The sequence below is a fragment of the Eschrichtius robustus genome, chromosome 15 (assembly GCF_028021215.1).
Source record: "Eschrichtius robustus isolate mEscRob2 chromosome 15, mEscRob2.pri, whole genome shotgun sequence".
Taxonomy (NCBI): Eukaryota; Metazoa; Chordata; class Mammalia; order Artiodactyla; family Eschrichtiidae; genus Eschrichtius; species Eschrichtius robustus.
This window is the reverse complement of record NC_090838.1, coordinates 60,076,342-60,096,401: the sequence shown is the minus strand read 5'-3', so window position 1 is coordinate 60,096,401 and position 20,060 is coordinate 60,076,342. Positions and strand designations below refer to the sequence as shown.

At 40.2% G+C, this 20,060-nt stretch overlaps 1 protein-coding gene across 2 annotated transcripts in view; it reads right to left on the bottom strand.

The window, feature by feature from the left end:
• Nucleotides 1-20,060, bottom strand: part of ANXA4 (annexin A4) — a 73,671-nt gene that overhangs the window by 9,485 nt on the left and 44,126 nt on the right. For both annotated transcript variants that reach the window (XM_068564351.1, XM_068564352.1), the window contains exons 5-12: nucleotides 18,114-18,227; nucleotides 17,185-17,275; nucleotides 15,740-15,819; nucleotides 14,098-14,154; nucleotides 5,870-5,963; nucleotides 2,771-2,866; nucleotides 1,750-1,808; nucleotides 604-726 (exon numbers count right to left, since the gene is read on the bottom strand). In XM_068564351.1, the coding sequence (XP_068420452.1) occupies nucleotides 604-726; nucleotides 1,750-1,808; nucleotides 2,771-2,866; nucleotides 5,870-5,963; nucleotides 14,098-14,154; nucleotides 15,740-15,819; nucleotides 17,185-17,275; nucleotides 18,114-18,227 (714 nt within the window). The remainder of the gene's footprint in view (nucleotides 1-603; nucleotides 727-1,749; nucleotides 1,809-2,770; nucleotides 2,867-5,869; nucleotides 5,964-14,097; nucleotides 14,155-15,739; nucleotides 15,820-17,184; nucleotides 17,276-18,113; nucleotides 18,228-20,060) is intronic.

Genomic DNA, 20,060 nt, shown 5'->3' with positions numbered 1-20,060 from the left:
TGGATGGATCTAGAGACTGTCATACAGAGTGAAGTAAGTCAGAATGAGAAAAACAAATATCGTATATTAACGCATATATGTGGAACCTAGAAATATGGTACAGATGAACCGGTCTGCAGGGCAGAAATTGAGACACAGATGTAGAGAACAAATGTATGGACACCAAGGGGGAAAGCAGCGGGGGGGTGGTGGTGGTGGTGGGATGAATTGGGAGATTGGTATTGACATGTATACACTGATGTGTATAAAATTGATGACTAATAAGAACCGCTGTATTAAAAAATAAATAAAATTCAAAAATTAAAAAAAAAATATGGAAACTCCAAAAAAATATATATATATATATAAAATCTTTCTTTGTCTGGGGTCAACATGAAATAATTAACTCTATTTAGAAGGCAAACATTTCCAGCTTCTAACCAGGCAGAGATTTAAACATCTGTGGGAAAGGAGAGAGGCTGGAAATATCTGAATTAGAGTACCATCCTTAAATGGAATGATGTCTGCCAAGGAGAGGATAAGAAGTGTCTAAATACCTAGGTCAGAACCCCCTCCTTTCATCAGCACTTTCCTCTGGGCCAAGGCAAGGCTGCTGTGACCTACCTTGATGAAGGAGTACAGAGACTTTCCATAGAGCCTCTTGAAGTTTGCCCGGATGTCCAACATGTCAATCTCCACTCGAGAGACCATCACTCTGATAAGGGTGTTGTCATCAGTGCCCAAGCCCTAAGGAAGAAACAAGATCCCTGCATACAAAGCTGAGCTAGTTTTCAGACAGTGCTCTTTGTTAGTCTATCAAGGCAGACTATGTATCAGTCTCCCGATGACATCCCTTGTACTATAACCTTAGAGGCCTGTGGAATCTTGCTCCTCACCACGGAGCTCAAGGGTTTCCCCAACTTATCTTTTCAACACTCAGTGTTCTGACCAGAGGAGATGGCTCTCTGCCCTTCTAGAGACATACCCTGTGTTCTCCAGCCCTCCTGCCTCACATACGGTGATCCACCCACCATGTCATCCTTCCCTTCCCAGCTCTACCATCCTTCCTACCATGTAAAACCCTCTGATGTAAAACTTCCTTTAAGGTCCTGCTCAAATATACCAATTTCTTCATATGTCCTTTTCTGAGCCTCACCCCCAAACAAATAATTTTTTTAAACACCCTTTCCTCTGTGTTCCTATAATATTTGGATCCTCAACTACCGTCTTACATTCTATTTTGTTCTTACTGGTGTTTTGCACATAGCTGCCTTCCTCTCAGAGCTAGAAGTTCTTTGAGACCAGGGACTGCAGTTTGATCTCTCTTGCCCCTCCCATGGTTCTCAGCAAGGGTGCTTGCACAGAGTACAATGCATGGTTAGGAGCTGGGAATCTGAAGTTGGACTGCCAATGTTTGCATCCCTGCTCCATTCCTTTCCTCACTGAGGACCCTGGGCAAATTGCCTATCCTCTTTATGCCTCAGTTTTCTCATCTGTAAAATGGAAGCTGATAACAGTACCTGCCCCACAGAGCTGTTGTGGGGATAAAATTATACATATAAAGTATTAGGAACAGTGATCACACATTATAAGTACTCAATAAATACTACCTAGCATTATTATTAGCAAACACTCAGTGAAGTATTTGAAGAATTGAACTGAATAGCTCAAGCTGATTTTGGCTAATTTGCATGGGGGATATAAGTAAGCATATGAAGGTGGACACAAGACCCTCAGAGCCATTCAGATGCTAACAATGAGGCCATTTACCTTCATAGATTTATAAAGCCTTTCAGCAAAATATGCAGATTTGTTCCTCATGCACTTTACTGTCAAGAGATAAAAAGAGAAATGAAAAGATTACAGATAAAATCTGCAAGAAAAAAGTGACATTTGTTCCCATTGATTCTACAAGGTGTGAAGTAGTATCGTTTGATTGCTTTGTCGGAAAAATTTAGCCAAACAATGTTTTATGAGTATAGGCTATGCTAAAAGCATTTTCATAGATGGAAAGTACCCTCAATTTATTGTCAAGTTCCTAGACAAATAATTAATAAAGGCCATTAAAGCATAAGGCAGCATAAAATTTCAAAAAGATTATTGCTATCTGTACCATATGAAACAGTTATTAGTTCTAACCATTCACAGACTTGCAAGATGCAGCTAGTATAGGATTAACCTTTCCATGTACTAAGATACAAAGGCACAGAGGATATAAAATAGATAAAGCCACATGGTACAATAACAATCAGGTTGTATATGATATTTCTCGCTTAAAATTCTGGATCACACGGGACTTCCCTGGTGGCACAGTGGTTAAGAATCCACCTGCCAATGCAGGGGACACGGGTTCGAGCCCTGGTCCAGGAAGATCCCACATGCTGCGGAGCAACTAAGCCCGTGCGCCACAACTACTGAGCCTGTGCTCTACAGCCCGCAAACCACAACTAGTGAGCCCGCATTCCACAATTACTGAAGCCCACGCACCTAGAGCCCATGCTCTGCAACAAGAGAAGCCACCACAATGAGAAGCCCGCACACCGCAACCAAGAGTAGCCCCTGCTCGATGCAAGTAGAGAAAGCCTGTGCACAGCAACGAAGACCCAGTGCAACCAAAAATAAATAAATTAACGAATTAAAAGAAAAAAGTCTGGATCACACGTCATGAGTGATTCAAACAATTTTTTTTATCCCTGAAAAAAAATTTCTACAACCCATGACAGCAAATTGATAATAAGGAGGAAAGTCTATAAATATTTGTTTCTCCACGCCCCACCCCCTACCAGCTTACCTATGGCCAGCAGAGCTTCTTCGAAGCTACCAGATGTTTCAGATTTAATACTCTGTTCAATATCCTTCTGTGATATCCTTTTGTATTCATCGAACACTACAAACAATAACAAAATGAAATTATAAATAATAAAAAAAAGAATAGAGGAAACTAAACTGTACGGAGAGAATGAGCATGTTTTAACTAGACTACACTATTTTTCTTTGGCATATTTCAAGAGGAAACTAATTAGCAATGTGGGTGAGAACCAGGATGCATATGGCAAGTGGAATGGAACAGAGGAGAGGAGGAAGGAATATTGTGAATCTTGGAGGACATCAGGCAAGTCATTTCCCTTATGTGGGACCCTGTTTTCACCACATAAAGTGGAGATAACCTCTGGAGAGATTTGCTTTCTTTTCTCATTGTTTCCTTAAAAAGCTCGCGATCACCTGTATGTTCATCTTCCTTTCAGCACATCAAAACTAGAGCAATTCCTGTTTACAAGAGCCAAGACATGGAAACGACCTAAATGTCCATTGACAGGTGAATGGATAAAGAAGATGTGGTGTGTGTGTATATATGTACACACACACACACAGACACACACACACACAATGGAATATTACTCAGCCACAAAAAAGAATGAAATAATGCCATTTGCAGCAACATGGATGGACCTAGAGATTATCATACTAAGTGAAGTAAGTTAGACGGAGAATGACAAATTTTACATGATATCACTTATATGTGGAATCTAAAAAATGATAAAAATGAACTTACACAACAGATACAGACTCAAAGACATAGAAAACAAGCTTATGGTTACCAAAGGGGAAAGGTGGGGGAGGGAAAAATTAGGCGTTTGGGATTAGCAGATACAAACTATTATATATAAGATAGATAAACAACAAGGTCCTACTCTATAACACAGGGAACTATATTCAATATCTTGTAATAACCTATAATGGAAAGAACCTGAAAAAGAATATATATATGTATATACATATATACATATACATATAACTGAATCACTTTGCTGTACACCAGAAACAAACACAACATTGTTAATCAACTATACGTCAATTAAAAAAAAAACTAGAGCAATTCAACCTTTTCAAAGCTTAGTCACATTTGGTAACAGTTGCTTGCATCTTTTAATAGACTTTAACATACTTAAAATTTCTCCCTTTACCAAGTATTTTTGAATATTATGAACATATTTTTCTCTCTTGCTGCCTCCTTCTGGAGCCTTCTTAGAGTGGATATCTGTTTTGTTTATCTTCTTAACACTGCCTTCTTTGGGATGCTAATCCACCCCCATCAGAGTGATTCTCACAGGGCTGTCAATCCAGGAACACCCCTACCCCCCAACATACATGATAAGCTCTAACAAATCAGTGAGCAGTTCATCCAACCAGGGCCAATCAGTCTTACTCTCCTGGGAATTTTTTAACTGAGCAAATGTCATGAGGATGGCCAAAAGCACTGAGTCATCTTTAACTTCAGAGAACATAAGAATCACCTGAGAAACCTGTTCAACTCCTTGCGTGTCACTCTCAGAAATCCTAAATTAGCCAGTCTGAAGTAGGGGTCCAAGAATCAGCATTTTTAATGGAGACCAGATTTTAGGAAACTCTGCCTTGGAAATAAATCCATGACTCCCTTCTACTGAGATCCCCAGAACTGCCCTGATTTCTAGTCTTTCTGGAGCTGTTCAGCTCTCCCTTCAATTCAATGGACCTCTAGTATTTTCCATTTTCCCTCTTGTCCCCTTCTATATTATTTTCTCTTTTCCTATGTAATTATTCAGTGCATATTGCTTGGAATTAAAAAATCTAACTGACACATTTTCTAAGACTCAGTTTTCTCCGCTGTAAAATGGGGAAAATAATGGCTGCTTCATTGGGATGCTGCAACGACCAATGCTTATAATATGCTTAGCACTGCACCTAGAAGATAATTAACAAAATCTTAGTTATTATGAATCCTCACTATTATTGTTGGTTGGTGAGAAAATTATGATGTTTTCTTTATTCAAATAATGCTTAAAAGATTTTCTTCCAGTGGCTTACAAGCAAATGTTTTATAACTGCCCAACTATTGACTTATGCCTGGAAGCGAAAATTGTTACAAATATATTTGCATTAAATCGGCTTCTGAGGACCTGCAGTTCTTGGAAAATAACACGAGGGAGAGATTTGCCTTACTAGTAATCAGGCAAGGGAAGGCAAAAAAAATAAGGATCTGAGTCAGAAGTTGGTGCATCTGATGACTGCCCACGACATTTATTAACTGGAGTAATCACCTACTGTCACTGTGGAATATCTGAAATAATTGCAACTTCCAAATGTGTTATAATTTTCAATTTTCTTCATGTTTTCAATTTAGCAAACTCATTCTTCTCAAATTTCCCACAAGTTTTGTAAATTGCGAGTGATTATAAGGGCATGATGAGTTTATAAAATTAGGATATAGCATAAAGACCTCAAAAGCTTATATAAAAGATGAAATATTTTATTAAACCTTTATTGCTGTTTACAAGAAGAAAATAAACCTGACAATAAATATTCTACAATTGTATAGTACCTTTTCCCCAAAGAAGTTAAAATCACATTACAAAGACTAGCATTATCAGAAGCAAATTAGAAACTTTACACATAGGAAATAAAATCTGAAATCATCCACTATTCATCTTATGCAACATACCCCCTAAAAAAATCACTTCTATTAGCGTTTACAACTTGGATGTTAAATAGGAATAAATGACAACCAACATTTCTATTTTATTGCTTGCTGATGTACTAAAGATTTTGTCCTATGTAACTAAATTTAAATGGAGCTGCTTTAGAAAAAGGACTGACTATGGAGGACTGTTTCCTACAAACAGGAATTCCAAACTTCTATGAATATATCTGCTAATTATTCATAATTAATCTTTCAGCAATTGGCCCTCACGCACATTGTTGCACCCATAAATTTCCAAGGTAAGACATCTAAGACAGTTCAGCAAAATTAGATCTTTGTACCAAGTAAAGGGAAAAAGGTTATCAATTACAGGTAATATAGTTTTCACTATCTTTCAAATAGTTTCTTTAGACAATGAGGCAAGTGCCTTACCATGCAACAGATGATTTTGATTCCGGGAACAGAGAACAGTTAGAAATTTCACCTCATCTGTCCCCCATTTCTTCTCTCCGGCCTCGTACAGGTCCTGAAGCCAAACAAAGCACAAGTTTAAAACACAATGGAGAAAGTGCCAGGACATATGTAAATATTTCCAGAAATTCAAAGAGCAGAGTTAGCTTAGTTTTATTTTGTTGATGATGGGGGTGGAAGTGGTGTTGGCAGTGAGTGGAAATGACTCAGGATTTTTCCTTAGGTATAAAACTAATGGGACTCTATAATATCTCCCTGAGAGTCAGGGCAGACACCAGCAGCTCCCTACATGCACACTACATGTTTCTGTCTTAAGACCTGAAAGGAATGCCCTAGACTTGGGCTGTCCTATACAGTAGCCACTAAGTACATGTGGTTATTTGAATTTTAATTAATTAAATAAAATTAAAAATTCAACTCCCCAGTCATACTAGCCACATTTCAAGTGCTCAGTGGCTACTTGTGGCTAGTGGCTACCCATACTAGACAGTGCAGATGTAGAACATTTTCAACATCACAGAAAAGTCTATTGGACAACACCACTCTGGAATGATCTGTGATTTGCTTGAGACTACAGAAGGTCTCACAGTAGAACCAGGACCCCATTAGTAATTGCTTATATTCCAACCTGGTAGAAATATAAGAAATTGACTCTGGTTACTTTAACTATATTATTACTATTTTTTTTTTTTTTTGGTTGTGCTGCAAAACTTGCAGGGTCTTAGTTCCCCGACCAGGGATTAAACCCACTCCCTAAGCGGTGAAAGCACGGAGTCCTAACCACTGGACCACCAGGGAATTCCCTTTAACTATACAGTATTATCGATAAATCAAAACTACTGTTCATAACACCTCACACCCATTACAATGGCTGCTATTTAAAACAAACAAATAGGGGCTTCCCTGGTGGCGCAGTGGTTGAGAATCTGCCTGCCAATGCAGGGGACACGGGTTCGAGCCCTGGTCTGGGAAGATCCCACATGCCGCGGAGCAACTGGGCCCGTGAGCCACAACTACTGAGCCTGAGCGTCTGGAGCCTCTGCTCCGCAACAAGAGAGGCCGCGATAGTGACAGGCCCGCGCACCGCGATGAAGAGTGGCCCCCACTCGCCGCAACTGGAGAAAGCCCTCACACAGAAACGAAGACCCAACACAGCCAAAAATAAACATAATAAATAAATAATAAATAAAAATTTAAAAAAATAAAAAAAAAAACAAACAAACAGAAAATAACAAGTGTTGATGAGGATGTGGAGAAATTGGAACCCTTGTGCTATGTTGGTGAGAATGTAAAATGATGCAGCTACTATAGAAGACAGCATGGCTTTTCCTCAAAAAAAGTAAAATGAAATTACCATATGATCTGGCAATACTACTTCTTGGTATATCTCCAAAAGAATTGAAGTTAGGATTTTAAAGAGTTATTTGTATACCCACATTCAAAGCAGCATTATTCACAATAGCCAAAGGTGGAAGCAACCCAAATGTCCATCGACACATGAATGGATTAATAAAATGTGGTATATACACACACAACAGAATACTAGGCAGCCTCAAAAAGGAAGGAAATTCTGACACATGCTACAGCAGAGATGAGGCTTGAGGACATTATGCTAAGTGAAATAAATCAGTCACAAGAAGACAAATACTGCATAATTCTACTTATATGAGGTACCTAGATGCATCAAAATCATGGAGCCCAAAAGTAGAATGGTGGTTGCCAGTGAGTGGGGCGAGGGGGAAATGAGTTGTTTAACAGGCATGGCGTTTCAGTTGTGCAAGTTCAGAAAAAGTTCTGAAGATTGGCTGCACAACAATGTGCATATATTTAACACTACTGAATTGTATGCTTAAAAATGGTTAAGATGGTAAATTTTGTTATATGTATTTTATTAAAAAAATTTTTTTAAACCCTCCTGTTCATTTATAATCAGCAGCCGGCTTGTTCAATTTCTCAAAATTCCCTACCTTGATACATTTTGTCACTCCTTGGGCTTACCTCCATCTACTCAGCTGTTTCTTCACTTTCTTCTCTAATTCCCACCCTATTAAAGAGTCAGTTCATAGGACCGTGGAATTTTAAAGCTGGGAGGGCACAAAAGGTTCATCTAATTCAGTGTTTTTCTAACTTGAATCTCAGCAGGCTTGTGACTGCTTCAATCACTAAAGCAATGGTGGCAGTGACACTGATTTCTGAGGCTAGGTCATAAAGGTCAGGCAGCTTTGGTTCTCATGGAGTACTGCCTTTCCAGATGGTCCCTCTTGAAATGCAGCCGCCATGCTCTGGGAAGCCCACGCCACCTGGAGAGGCCACATGTAGGAGATCCTTTCGAAGCCCCAGATGAGCCCAGCCTTTGAGTCACTGCAGCCCAGACACCAGACACATGAGTGATGGAGCCTCCAACCCCAGCCATTTGAGTCACCTCCAGCTACTCAAGTCTTCCCAGCTAAGACCTCTGACATTACAGAGCGGAGACAAGCCATCTCGCCTGTGCCTTGTGTGGATTATTGACCCACAGAATCCATAGGCATACTAAAATGGTGGTTGTTTTATGTCACCGAGTTTGAGGTGGTTTGTTATATACAGCAATAGTAACTAGAACATGTGGGCAAGGAACGAACTTTCAATCTGTCACAGAACGATACTTTTGTAAAATACCATAAAAATGAACTTGAGTAAAGTTTTAGTAATGGGTAGAAAATTGTATCTTTTTGTGTTAATTTTTTAAAAAATAACTAGTGAGGTTGGTCATTTTTTGGTGTATTTGCCATTTCTATTTTTCCTTTTTTTGAGTTGCCTGTTAATGTACATGGTCCATTTTTTTTTTGAGAAATGGGGCATTCTTATTCATAGTATCAAAACTGTAGTTTACTTATATACTTTATATATTAAGCTTATTATACATAAGGTGAAATTTCTTCCCATTCTATCATTTGATCTTTAATTTTGTTTGTGGTATTGTTTGCTAAGACAGTTCATTTTTTTTTTTTTTTTTTTTTTAGCCAAACTATCAACCCTTTTCCTTTATGGTTTCTGCCTTAAAAGAAAATGCATACAAAATCCTTTCCCAGCTCCAGATTTAAAAAAGAATATTTAACTATACTTTTTTATAGTACCTTTATGGCTTGCTTTATTTATGTTAAAAATTTCAATCTATTTGGAGTTTATTACAATGTCAGGTGAAAGTCGGGATCTAACTTTATTGTTTCCCAAATGGTTAGCCAATTGTCCCAACTCCACTAAGTACTCTGTGTTTTCTTCACTGACTTGAAATGCATATATTCTGTATGTATTCCTGAATATTCTCACATAGGCTTGGTTCTGCTCTTAGACTTTCTAATCATTCCATTGACTTCTCCCTATTCTTAGACCAGGACCAGATGCTTTAATTTATTTGTACATTTATTATATATTTAAATATATTTTAGGGCAAATTTGTCCACACCCTTCTTGTTGAGATTCTAATCTCCACAGTGTTTCCTCTATATTCCTCCTCTTCTCTGATTGCTTTGTCCTTTTCTTCTGAACTCTGGAGATTTTTTAGTACTGCCTTCCACAATGATTGTTTTCTGCAATGTCATTTCTGATCATTTCTGCTTCTAATAAACATTTCGATTCTGTCTTTCCTTGTTCCTAAGAACACTTCTCCTCCACTCATGGAGCTCTCTCTTTATCTCTGCTTGCCCTTCATCCAGCTCCATTTTCATCTCCATTATTTTCTCATTGCATCTTTTTTTTTTTTTTTTGGCTCTTGTTTAATTAAAGTCTGTCGTTCTCTCATTTGTGTCAGGATCCAAAGCGATCTGAAATCTGTCTCTTCCATACAGTGAGCCCATGTTTGCCTCCCTTTGTGCCCCAGTTTGTTCACAGACCAGTGTTTGAGTTGGGATTTGTTGATGTTCATGCCCTTTGATCTTGAAATGATGAACCTGACCTGGTTTTTCCCCCAGAACAAGGTGAAGTGGATTCTTCTTTGAGCTCCTCACTCTTCATTTGGATGAATTTCAAACAGGAAGACATGATGCTGGTCCAGTGGAGGCACTTGAGACACAGCCCAAGTCTTTCCTGAGGAGTTTCCCCATTTGCAGGAAGCCGCTGTATCTATTTCCCGCGGGGGCAGGGTGTGTGTGTGTGTGTGTGTGTGTGTGTGTGTGTGTGTGTGTGTGTGTGTGTGTGTGTGTGTGTGTGTGTGTGTGTGTGTGTGTTAGCATCTTTTCTGGGGCAGGAATGGCTCTCCTGCATCCCTGGCCCAGCTTTGCTGCCCATCTGGCATTTTTAATGGCCCTCCTCCACAGTTTCCAGTGTTGATGCAGATTTTTCTCTATTTTTGTATTTCCTGGTTTGTTTGTTTTTCAGAAGGGAATCAAATATGTGCCATCTTCTAACAAAAGCTCCAAGGGGCATTTTTAATGTGGCATTAATATATTACAAATTTCTTTTTAAAGTAGGAATTCTGAATACTGCCTGCTATTTCCTTCAGTGCAGTTTCATACCAAGAATAGATAAAATTGGACTTTTAGATAATAGCCTCTCTATACTTTAAAATTTCTGCCTTTGATAATAAATTACTAGCTAATTCCACTTGTTCTGATAATTCTTTTCATCTCAAACTCATTTACTTTCCTACATCAAAATTCAGCTATCATACCCAAAGTTTGCAGATATCCCTTACTGCTGACATACGTTAAAGAGCGAAGGTTGACCAGGTTTTCCTACTGTCTTATCTTGGAAGAAGAGCTGAAGCCTTGACTGGAGTTGTTCTTAAATTCCTTGCCTCTTTGTAAGACTTGGAGGATCCAGAAAAACCCTATTCTGAGTTCTACTCCTTCCAACTTCTCCCAGCCCAAATTTGTTTGGAAGCACCTTTTCATCTGGTCACTTCCAAGGAGAACTGTGTTCCTTGAAGAACTCTCAAGTATTTGTTGAATTGCATGGTTTTTGTTGTGTGTATTTTTTTTTTAATTCAGGTATAATTGACATATAACATTATTTTAGTTTCAAGTGTAAAACATAATGATTTGATATTTGTATGTATTGAGAAATGATCATCATAATGAGTCTAGTTATCACCTGGCACCATACATAGTTACAAAATTTTTTTTTCTTATGATGAGGACTTTTAAGATCTTTTTTCTCTTTGGAACTTTCAAGTATGCAATACAGTGTTATTAACTGCAGTCGCCGTGATGTACATTATATCCTTATGACTTACTTATTTTATAACTAAGTCTGTACCTTTTGACCCCCTTCACCCATTTTGCCCACCTCCACCCCTGCCTCTGGCAACCACCAATCTGTTCTCTGCATCTATGAGCTTGTTTTTTTTGGTTGTTGTTTGTCTATTTAGATTCCACATATAGGTGAGATCATACAGTATTTGTCTTTCTCTTTCTGACTTATTTCACTTAGCATAATGCCCTCAAGGTCCATCCACATTGTTGCAAATGGTAAGATTTCATCCTTTTTTTATGGCCGACTAGCATTATTCCATTGTACATATATACCACAATTTCTTTATCCATTCATCTATTGATGGGCACTTAGGTTGCTTCCATATCTTGGCTATTGTAAATAATACTGCAATGAGGGCTTCCTTGGTGGCGCAGTGGTTGAGAATCTGCCTGCTAATGCAGGGGACACGGGTTCGAGCCCTGGTCTGGGAAGATCCCACATGCCGCAGGGCAACTGGGTCCGTGAGCCACAACTACTGAGCCTGCGCGTCTGGAGCCTGTGCTCCGCAGCAAGAGAGGCCGCGACAGTGAGAGGCCCGCGCACCGCGATGAAGAGTGGCCCCCGCTCACCGCAACTAGAGAAAGCCCTCGCACAGAAACTAAGACCCAACACAGCAAGCAATCAATCAATCAATAAATCTAAAAAAAAAAAAATAATACTGCAATGAACAAGGGAGTGCGTATATCTTTTTGAGTCAGTGTTTTCATTTTTGAGGGCTAAATACCAGAAGCGAAATTGCTGGATCACGAGGTAGTTCTATTTTTATATATTTTTTGCGGAAACTCCATACTGTTTTCCATAGTGGCTGCACCAGTTTACATTCCCACCAACAGTGCATGAGGGTTCCCTTTTCTTCACACCCTCGCCAACACTTGTTATTTGTTGTCTTTTTGATGACAACCATTCTGACAGGAGTGAGGTGATATCTCACTGTGGTTTTGATTTGCATTTCCCTGATGTCTAGTGATGTTGAGCATCTTTTCATGTGTCTGTTGGCCATCTGTATGTCTTTGGAAAAATGTCTATTCAGATCTTCTGCCCATTTTAAAATTGCATTGTTTGTTTGGGTTTTTGCTATTGAGTTGTATGAATTCTTTACGTATTTTAGATATTAACCCTTTATTAGATATATGATTTGCAAGCATTTTCTCTCATTTAGTATGTTGCTTTTTCATTTTGTTGATGGTTTCTTTTGCTGTGCAGAACCTTTTTAGTTTGATGTAGTCCTACTTGTTTACTTTCGCTTCTGTTGCTTTTGCTTTGGTGTCAGATTAAAATAATTATTGCTAAGACCCATATCAAGTAGCTTATCACCTATGTTTTCTTCTAGGAGCTTTATGGTTTCAGGTCTTACTTTCAAGTCTTTAATTCATTTTGAGTGAATTTTCGTGTATGGTGTAAGGTAGTGGTCCAGTTTTATTCTTTTGTTTATGGCTGTTCAGTTTTCCCAACAAAATTTATCTAAGAGACTATGTTTTGCCCATTGTATATTCTTGGCTCCTTTGTCATAAATTAATTCACGGGTTTATTTCTCAGCTTTGTATTCTGTTCCATTGATCTGTATGTCTGTTTTAATGCCAATACCATACTGTTTTGATTACTATAGCTTTATAATATGAATTGCATGGTTTTAAAAAATCAAACAGACCTGGATTCAAAGAGCACAATTCCACCAGCTATGTGATGTTATACAAGTTACTTAAATCTGTGCATCTGTCTCCTAATCTATAAAACAGAAGTAATAACATCTACTTCACAGATTTGTTGTAAGGAAGAAATGTAAAGTAGTTAACACAATGCCTAGCACCTAGTAAACCCACAAAAGGTGAGAGTGGGTATGTAAATATATATATATATATATATATATATGGCAGACATACATTGCTCACTAACTCTTCATTTAAATTCAGGATTCACCTGGGCTGTGGAGGTTCCTTCCATCATGCCCCAAAATGCTTGCCTTGAGGTAGCTGAAATTCACATAAGCATCCGGGAGATACAGTGTTTTCAATACCTCTCCCTCCTCAAAGCTTCTGGGTTGAAGGCAATTTCCTGTATCTCCTTATGGGATGGACCTCCCTGAATCCTCAGAACTCTTAGGACCCATATACTCCTCTCCCTTCTAGTGAAGGTAAAAGGTTCTTTCCTACGGAATCCCTAGTGGTTCATACCTCACATACTGAATGGGACCGATCTCTCTGTAAGGTTGTATTTTGGTTAACAGTACAGAGTCTAGATCCAAACTGCCTGGCTCAAATCCCAGTTCTGCCATTTATTATCTGTGTGAACTTGAGCAAGGAACTTGACTTCTCTGAGCCTCAATTTCCTTGTCTATAAGATGGAGATAGCAATACTTACTTCATAGGGTTATTGCAAAGATTCAATGACATACTTCATGTGATGAGCTTAGAACAGTGTTTGGTACCTGGTAAGGACCCAGTTTTTATTAGCTATTATTATTAGTGTTATGTGGCCACAGTAAATAGACCAGGGTTGGTGCCAGGGCAGCCATCAGAGGGCTGGGTAACAGGGAAGCAATTGCCTCTTGGGGTTCGGTATTAGTTTTATCAAACATGGTACCCGCTGTGCCAAGCTGTTTTACATAGGTTGTATGAAATGTTCTCTTTGGGGAAGTAAAAGTGAGAGGTCAACAAAGGCAGGTCCCTTCATCTCCAAGTAATTCAGAAGACACTCCATGGTTCTGTGGGGGCAGCCACACCATGGTCCCAACGTTAGGAAGTCTGGAACCCAGGGATGCTTATAAAATGATGCCCTAGACTACCCCCAAGCCCGAGGTATCTCTGCAAGAAACTTCTGCTATTAAAGATCATCTGCGGGAATCTTTTTTCATAACATATTCCAGCCTGGCCAATATACGTTGGACTATAACAGGGTGTCCACCAACTAGGGCCTGTCTTATTGGCAAAAGAGAAGAAAGAAGCTGCAGTTCTACTGACCTGGGCATCCTGTTTCACGAGAGCATCCTCCAGATAATTTCCTTCATCCCTGCCACCCTGAGGATGAGAAAAACAAACCCTGAGCACAAGAAAAACAAACCAAAGAGACTGAGAGAGGATCCATGAAGATTTGGGAGCTCTGATAAGACAGAATGTGTGGGAACCCAAGGACATGGTAATTAGACAGAAGGGGTCCTGAGTCCAGCTTAGGGAGAAAGAACAGATGTCTTTGAACGTGCTTGCGATATTCCCACGGTTCTGAGCTGACCAACCAGAGGGCAAGCTCGGTGTGGCTCCCTGATGTTGTGTGGGTGTCTCGGCCAGTTGAAGGGGCAGGAGGACAAATATGGCCTGGTGACTGCTCCCTCTGGGACAGTCCTCTCCTCCTTCCTCCCCTCCCCCCACTCCCGTGTCTTCCCTGCTGACTTATGCCTTCCTAACTGGCAAATGTACACTGATCAATTCTGCCAAATAGGAGCTGGAAAGACAGGAGAATCAAGAGACTCTGGGGCCAACGGTGGGGGCTTGAGGAGCATCTGAAAGTGCCCCATCCCTCACCAACACCAGCTCACCAGGAAGGCAGGGCTAAAGCCTTGGAGGAATGCCAAAGAATGGCAAAACAGGCTACTTTCCTCTAGTTTGTTATGCTGTTTTATTACTCTGCTGTCTCAATATGCTATGATCTAGGCATGGCTCTGCAGCAGTAAATCTGAGAGGAAAAGAAAAAATGGGTAGGAAGTAAGAAAAACAGGCTGGCATTATTAAGTAAATATCAGAGACAGAGTGAAGTGGGAGTTGGAGATGATTTCTGGGGTTCTGCTTTGGTTATTGGAAGAACAGCAACAGTATGAATAGAAAAAGACAAGCCAGGAAGAAGAGCTGGTTTGGAGGGAAAATGAGTTCAGGTTTAGTTTAAGAGGACTGAGTTGAGGTGCTGGCAGAATATCCATCAGGAAACACGCAAAAAGCAGTGAGAAATGACAGTCTCACACTCAGGAAGGAGGTCAGGGATAAAGATTAAATTGTGAAGCCATGTGAAATGTCTTGCAAATCCATCTCTCTTTTCTGGCACCCCTGCTCCCACACTAGCCCAGACCTGCTTTTTTCACGGTATCTGGAATACCGAGGTAACCTCCTGCCTGGGCTCCCCGCCTCTGATTCAATTCATCTAACATATCGCTATAACATTACTTTGCTGGGACTTCCCTGGCAGTCCAGTGCTTAAGGTTTCGCCTTCCAATGCAGGGGTTGCAGGCGCGATTCCTGGTCGGGGAGCTAAGATCCCACATGCCTCACGCGGCCAAAAAATCGAAACATAAAACAGAAGCAATATTGTAACAAATTCAGTAAAGACTTTAAAAATGGTCCACATCAAAAAAAAAAAAAAAACAACTTTAAAACAAACAAAAAAAGAGCACCGGGCATGTATCACGTGCTTGTATGTACAAATGAGAACAAAGGGGCCTACATGACTAGCCAGAGTCTTTAAAGGAGAGAGGATAAAATAACAGAGACCCAAGAAAAACACAGGGGAATATTCCCATTTGGGAGGTTGAAAGGATGAGAAAGGCTGGAAAAGTGGGTAGAGAGTAAGTGTCTCAGTAACACCCAACCCCCCCCCCCAAAGGAGGGAGCGACTCACAGCGGACAGAGACACCAGCACGCGCTGGAACATGAGCGATGTGTCAGAGCGAATGTCATCTTCAAGGCTCCGCCCATATTCTAGTAAGAGAGTAAAATCAGCGACACCAGAGTAAAGAACACTGCCCGGCACCGCGTCACACCCCAGAGCCTTCCACCCTCTTCAGGACCTGTCTACTGAAGCAGCTCGTCGTGAGGTTTTTCAGCCCACACACAGTTTTCCAAAAACGAAACTCTGGGAAAATGGTCAAGATAAGTTTAGCTTGTCATTAGAGGGGAAATGAGATGCTCTTTTTCCTTGAATTGGGCAGTTGAGAAGGCCGGGCTGTGATCCCCACTCTGTGGTTCCTACCATCCAGGGGTTTGTCCTGAACATGGTTTGCAGTGACGCAGAGAAGCAGCTAAGCGGCCCGTGGAAAGGCAAACAGAGTGGGGTTTCTGAACCTGTGTTTGGGGACAAGCAGGGGACTGTCCACAGGGAGAAGTCCTGTATTCGGCAGACGTGGGGAGCCAACGCTAGAACCAGACTCCCGAGGTTTAGAATCTCCCGATCTGAACACTTACCAAAAAACTCTTATTGTTTTGTTTTCTTTCTACCAAAGTATACGTGTTTATTACAGAAAACAGGAAAAAATAACTAAGTAAAATGAAGGGAGGAAAAGAAGACCTCACCATGAATCTAATCACCCAGAAATAATAATCATTGATAACATTTTGGTGAATATCCTTCCTCATTTCCCCCCATATACACATATTGTTTTTCTTTCTTTGAAAAAGGGGATCATAGCATCCCATTTTATGATTTGTCTTTTTCACTTATCCTTACACCATACCACTTACTGTAATTTAATAATATGCTTCAATATACGTTGTGATGACTACATTGTGTGGGTGTACCATATTTTGTTTAGCCAACCTGTTGGACATTTTAAGCTAATATAAGCAATACTGTGGGATCCAAACCTTTGCGCATTTTTATTATATTCTTAGGGTAAAAAGGTAGGCATCTTTTAAAGGCATGTATTGTTCTCTGGAGATTTTTAAGAGGGGAGTAAGCGGCTATCCCTCCGAGGTGGCTGCAGGACCTATAGTGCAGTCTGAAGGTCAGAAGTTGGCCGAGACTGCTCCTCCAGGCCATTCCCTGGAATGCTAAGATTCAATGGCACCACCACTTTTGAACAAGCACCTTTGATTCTCTGCTGGATAATAAGGAACACCTTTCCAGCTTTCAGGGTAATAAAACCATGGGTAGCCCAAGTAGAGTGGCAGGTGCACCTGAGAAGTCTTGAAAAGCCAACAGTCATTTGTGTAGACAGGGATCTGCCTGAAGGCAGAGCTTGGAACTGAGGATCCCTCATGGTCAGTGTTTCAATGGGTAACCACCTACTGTTAGTCTAGGTCTCAGAGAACAGGGCCTCAGCCAGGGCCACTGAGGACACTACATACGCAGCTGGTAGGTCTGGTTTATGCGCCGGATCTCCTCGGGCATCCGGGAGGCCAGGATCTCAATCAGGCAGCTCTCATCCGTGCCTGCTCCCTAAATGCAAAACCCAGAGGAGAGGGCTATGAGTCAGTTTACCAAGTTGAGTCCCAGACACAGGAGGAATACAACCAGGAATCTGCAGAGAATAGAAACAACTCACCGAGTTCTAGCAACAGGATTTGATCTTTCTTAACTGTCCGACCCAAATTCCAACATGTTTACTATAATCATTATTAGTCATAACATACATTTATGGGCTGTTTCTGTGTTGGTTAGGGACAGTTTCTGCCCTCTGGGGGCTGTCTTTCCTTGCCCTCCCCTGTACTTTTCCTTTGCAGGGAAGAATCTTCTGGCAAAGGCTGTTATCTCTTTGTTTCTCCAGAGTCTAGCCCAGAACCTTCCACGAGGCTGAGTATTTATTGACATGGTGGAGGAGGGTAGTTGTATTTGAATTTCATACTTGGTCATTAACAATCGGCAGACCCTGGAGTAGGGCACAGTGGATCCAGCATCTAGGGAAGCTGAGAACACTTTACCAGTTCTGAGCAGACCAAGAGGCCCCCAAGATGTCAGTCAAAAGTTTCATATCTCGAAAGTAGCTAATACAGCAAGAAAGCTTCTGGAGCTGCACCAAAAGCACAAGTTTAATCAGTCCCCAGTGAGCCACAGGAAAGAACAAATGATTCCTTAACTTCTGGGGAAACAACTTTTAAATTACAGTGGCTAGAATGCAATGTCATGTTTTCAAGTTGTCATAAATGCAGGAAAATCTTTCTCCCATATCTCCTCCTCCCCACTCTCAGGAGGCCTCTATCACTGTTTCTTGAGAAAGCCCGCCAGCAGCCAGCATTTGCACAAACAGCACCGAGAGCAGGAGGGGAGGACCACGAACCCTCATGGCCTTTCGCAGCTCTTGCACATCATACAGCACCGTGGGCGTCATCATCGCCAAGATCACCTGCTCGAAGTTGCCACTCAGTTCTGACTTCAAGTCGTCCATCAGGTCCTGGGACACAAGAAAGCACGCTGCTTAACTGCTACAGTAACGGAAATCAGCCACCCTCAGTGGGGTCCCGGGACGGCTGGGGTCTCCAAGACCCTTTCAGGGGCTCGTGTGTGCGAAACCATCTCCATAATAACACTAAGACGCTGGGATCTGACTTTACACTCTCATCCTCTCACAGTTGTCCAGGGAAGCTTTCCAAAGGCTACTCGGTATGTCTACAGATCTACAGTTATGTGAAAAGGCTATTAAAATACTCCTCCGTTTCCCAACTACCTATCTGTACAAGACCAGATTTCCTTCCTACTTCAAACAAAACCACATATCGCAACAAGTTGAATGCAGAAGCAGATATGAGAATCCAGGGTATTCCATTAAGCAGACATTAAAGAGATTTGCAAAATGTTAAAAGAATGCCAATCTTCTCACTAATTTGTTTTTTCTTTTGGAATATAAAGCTATTTTTCCTAAAATCGTTATTTATGTTAACATGTAATATGTTTTTATAGTTTTTAAAATAAGTTAACAAATACCTATTTTTAAATGTCCTTAATTTAAATTAAGTTTTAATTTTTAAAATGGTTAACATCAATAGATGTAACCCACAAAAACAAAAAAGTCCTCAATAATTTAAGAGTGTAAACGGGTTCCAAGATCAGTGTATTCGCTCACTTAACAGTATACCCTGAATGTATTTCCAAGTCAATATTTACCTACAACATTTTTAACAGCTGCAGAAATTTCCATATGTAGAGGCAATATAATTTCTTTAATAAGACCCCCATTCTATTTTTCTACCATTCTTCTAAACAGGCATTTAGCTGCATCCTTGTGATCATTCATGATTATTTCTTAATGCTCAATGATTAAAAAGAAATGCAATTATTTGGAGAAAGGACCAATTTCTTTTTTTTTTAAGTGTAAACAGCTCCATGAGTTTTTATTAGACAATTTTTTAACCCACAAAAATGGAATTATATCAACCGCATTTTTTTTTATACAGCAGGTTCTTATTAGTCATCAATTTTATACACATCAGTGTATACATGTCAATCCCAATTGCCCAATTCAGCACACCACCATCCCCACTCCGCCGTGGTTTTCCCCCCTCGGTGTCCATACATTTGTTCTCTACATCTGTGTCTCAAATTCTACCCTGCAAACCAGTTCATCTGTACCATTTTTCTAGGTTCCACATACATGTGTTAATACACGATATTTGTTTTTCTCTTTCTGACTTACCTCACTCTGTATGACAGTCTCTAGATCCATCCACGTCTCAACAAATGACTCAATTTCGTTCCTTTTAATGGCTGAGTAATATTCCATTGTATATATGTACCACATCTTCTTTATCCATTCGTCTGTCGATGGGCATTTAGGTTGCTTCCATGACCTGGCTATTGTAAATAGTGCTGCAATGAATATTTGGGTGCATGTGTCTTTTTGAATTATGGTTTTCTCTGCGTATATACACAGTAGTGGGATTGCTGGGTCATATGGTAATTCTATTTTTAGTTTTTTAAGGAACCTCCATACTGTTCTCCATAGTGGCTGTATCAATTTACATTCCCACCAACAGTGCAACAGGGTTCCCTTTTCTCCACACCCTCTCCAGCATTTGTTGTTTGTAGATTTTCTGATGATGCCCATTCTAACTGATGTGAGGTGATACCTCATTGTAGTTTTGATTTGCATTTCTCTAATAATTAGTGATGTTGAGCAGCTTTTCATGTGCTTCTTGGCCATCTGTATGTCTTCTTTGCAGAAATGTCTATTTAGATCTTCTGCCCATTTTTGGATTGGGTTGTTTGTTTCTTTAATATTGAGCTGAAT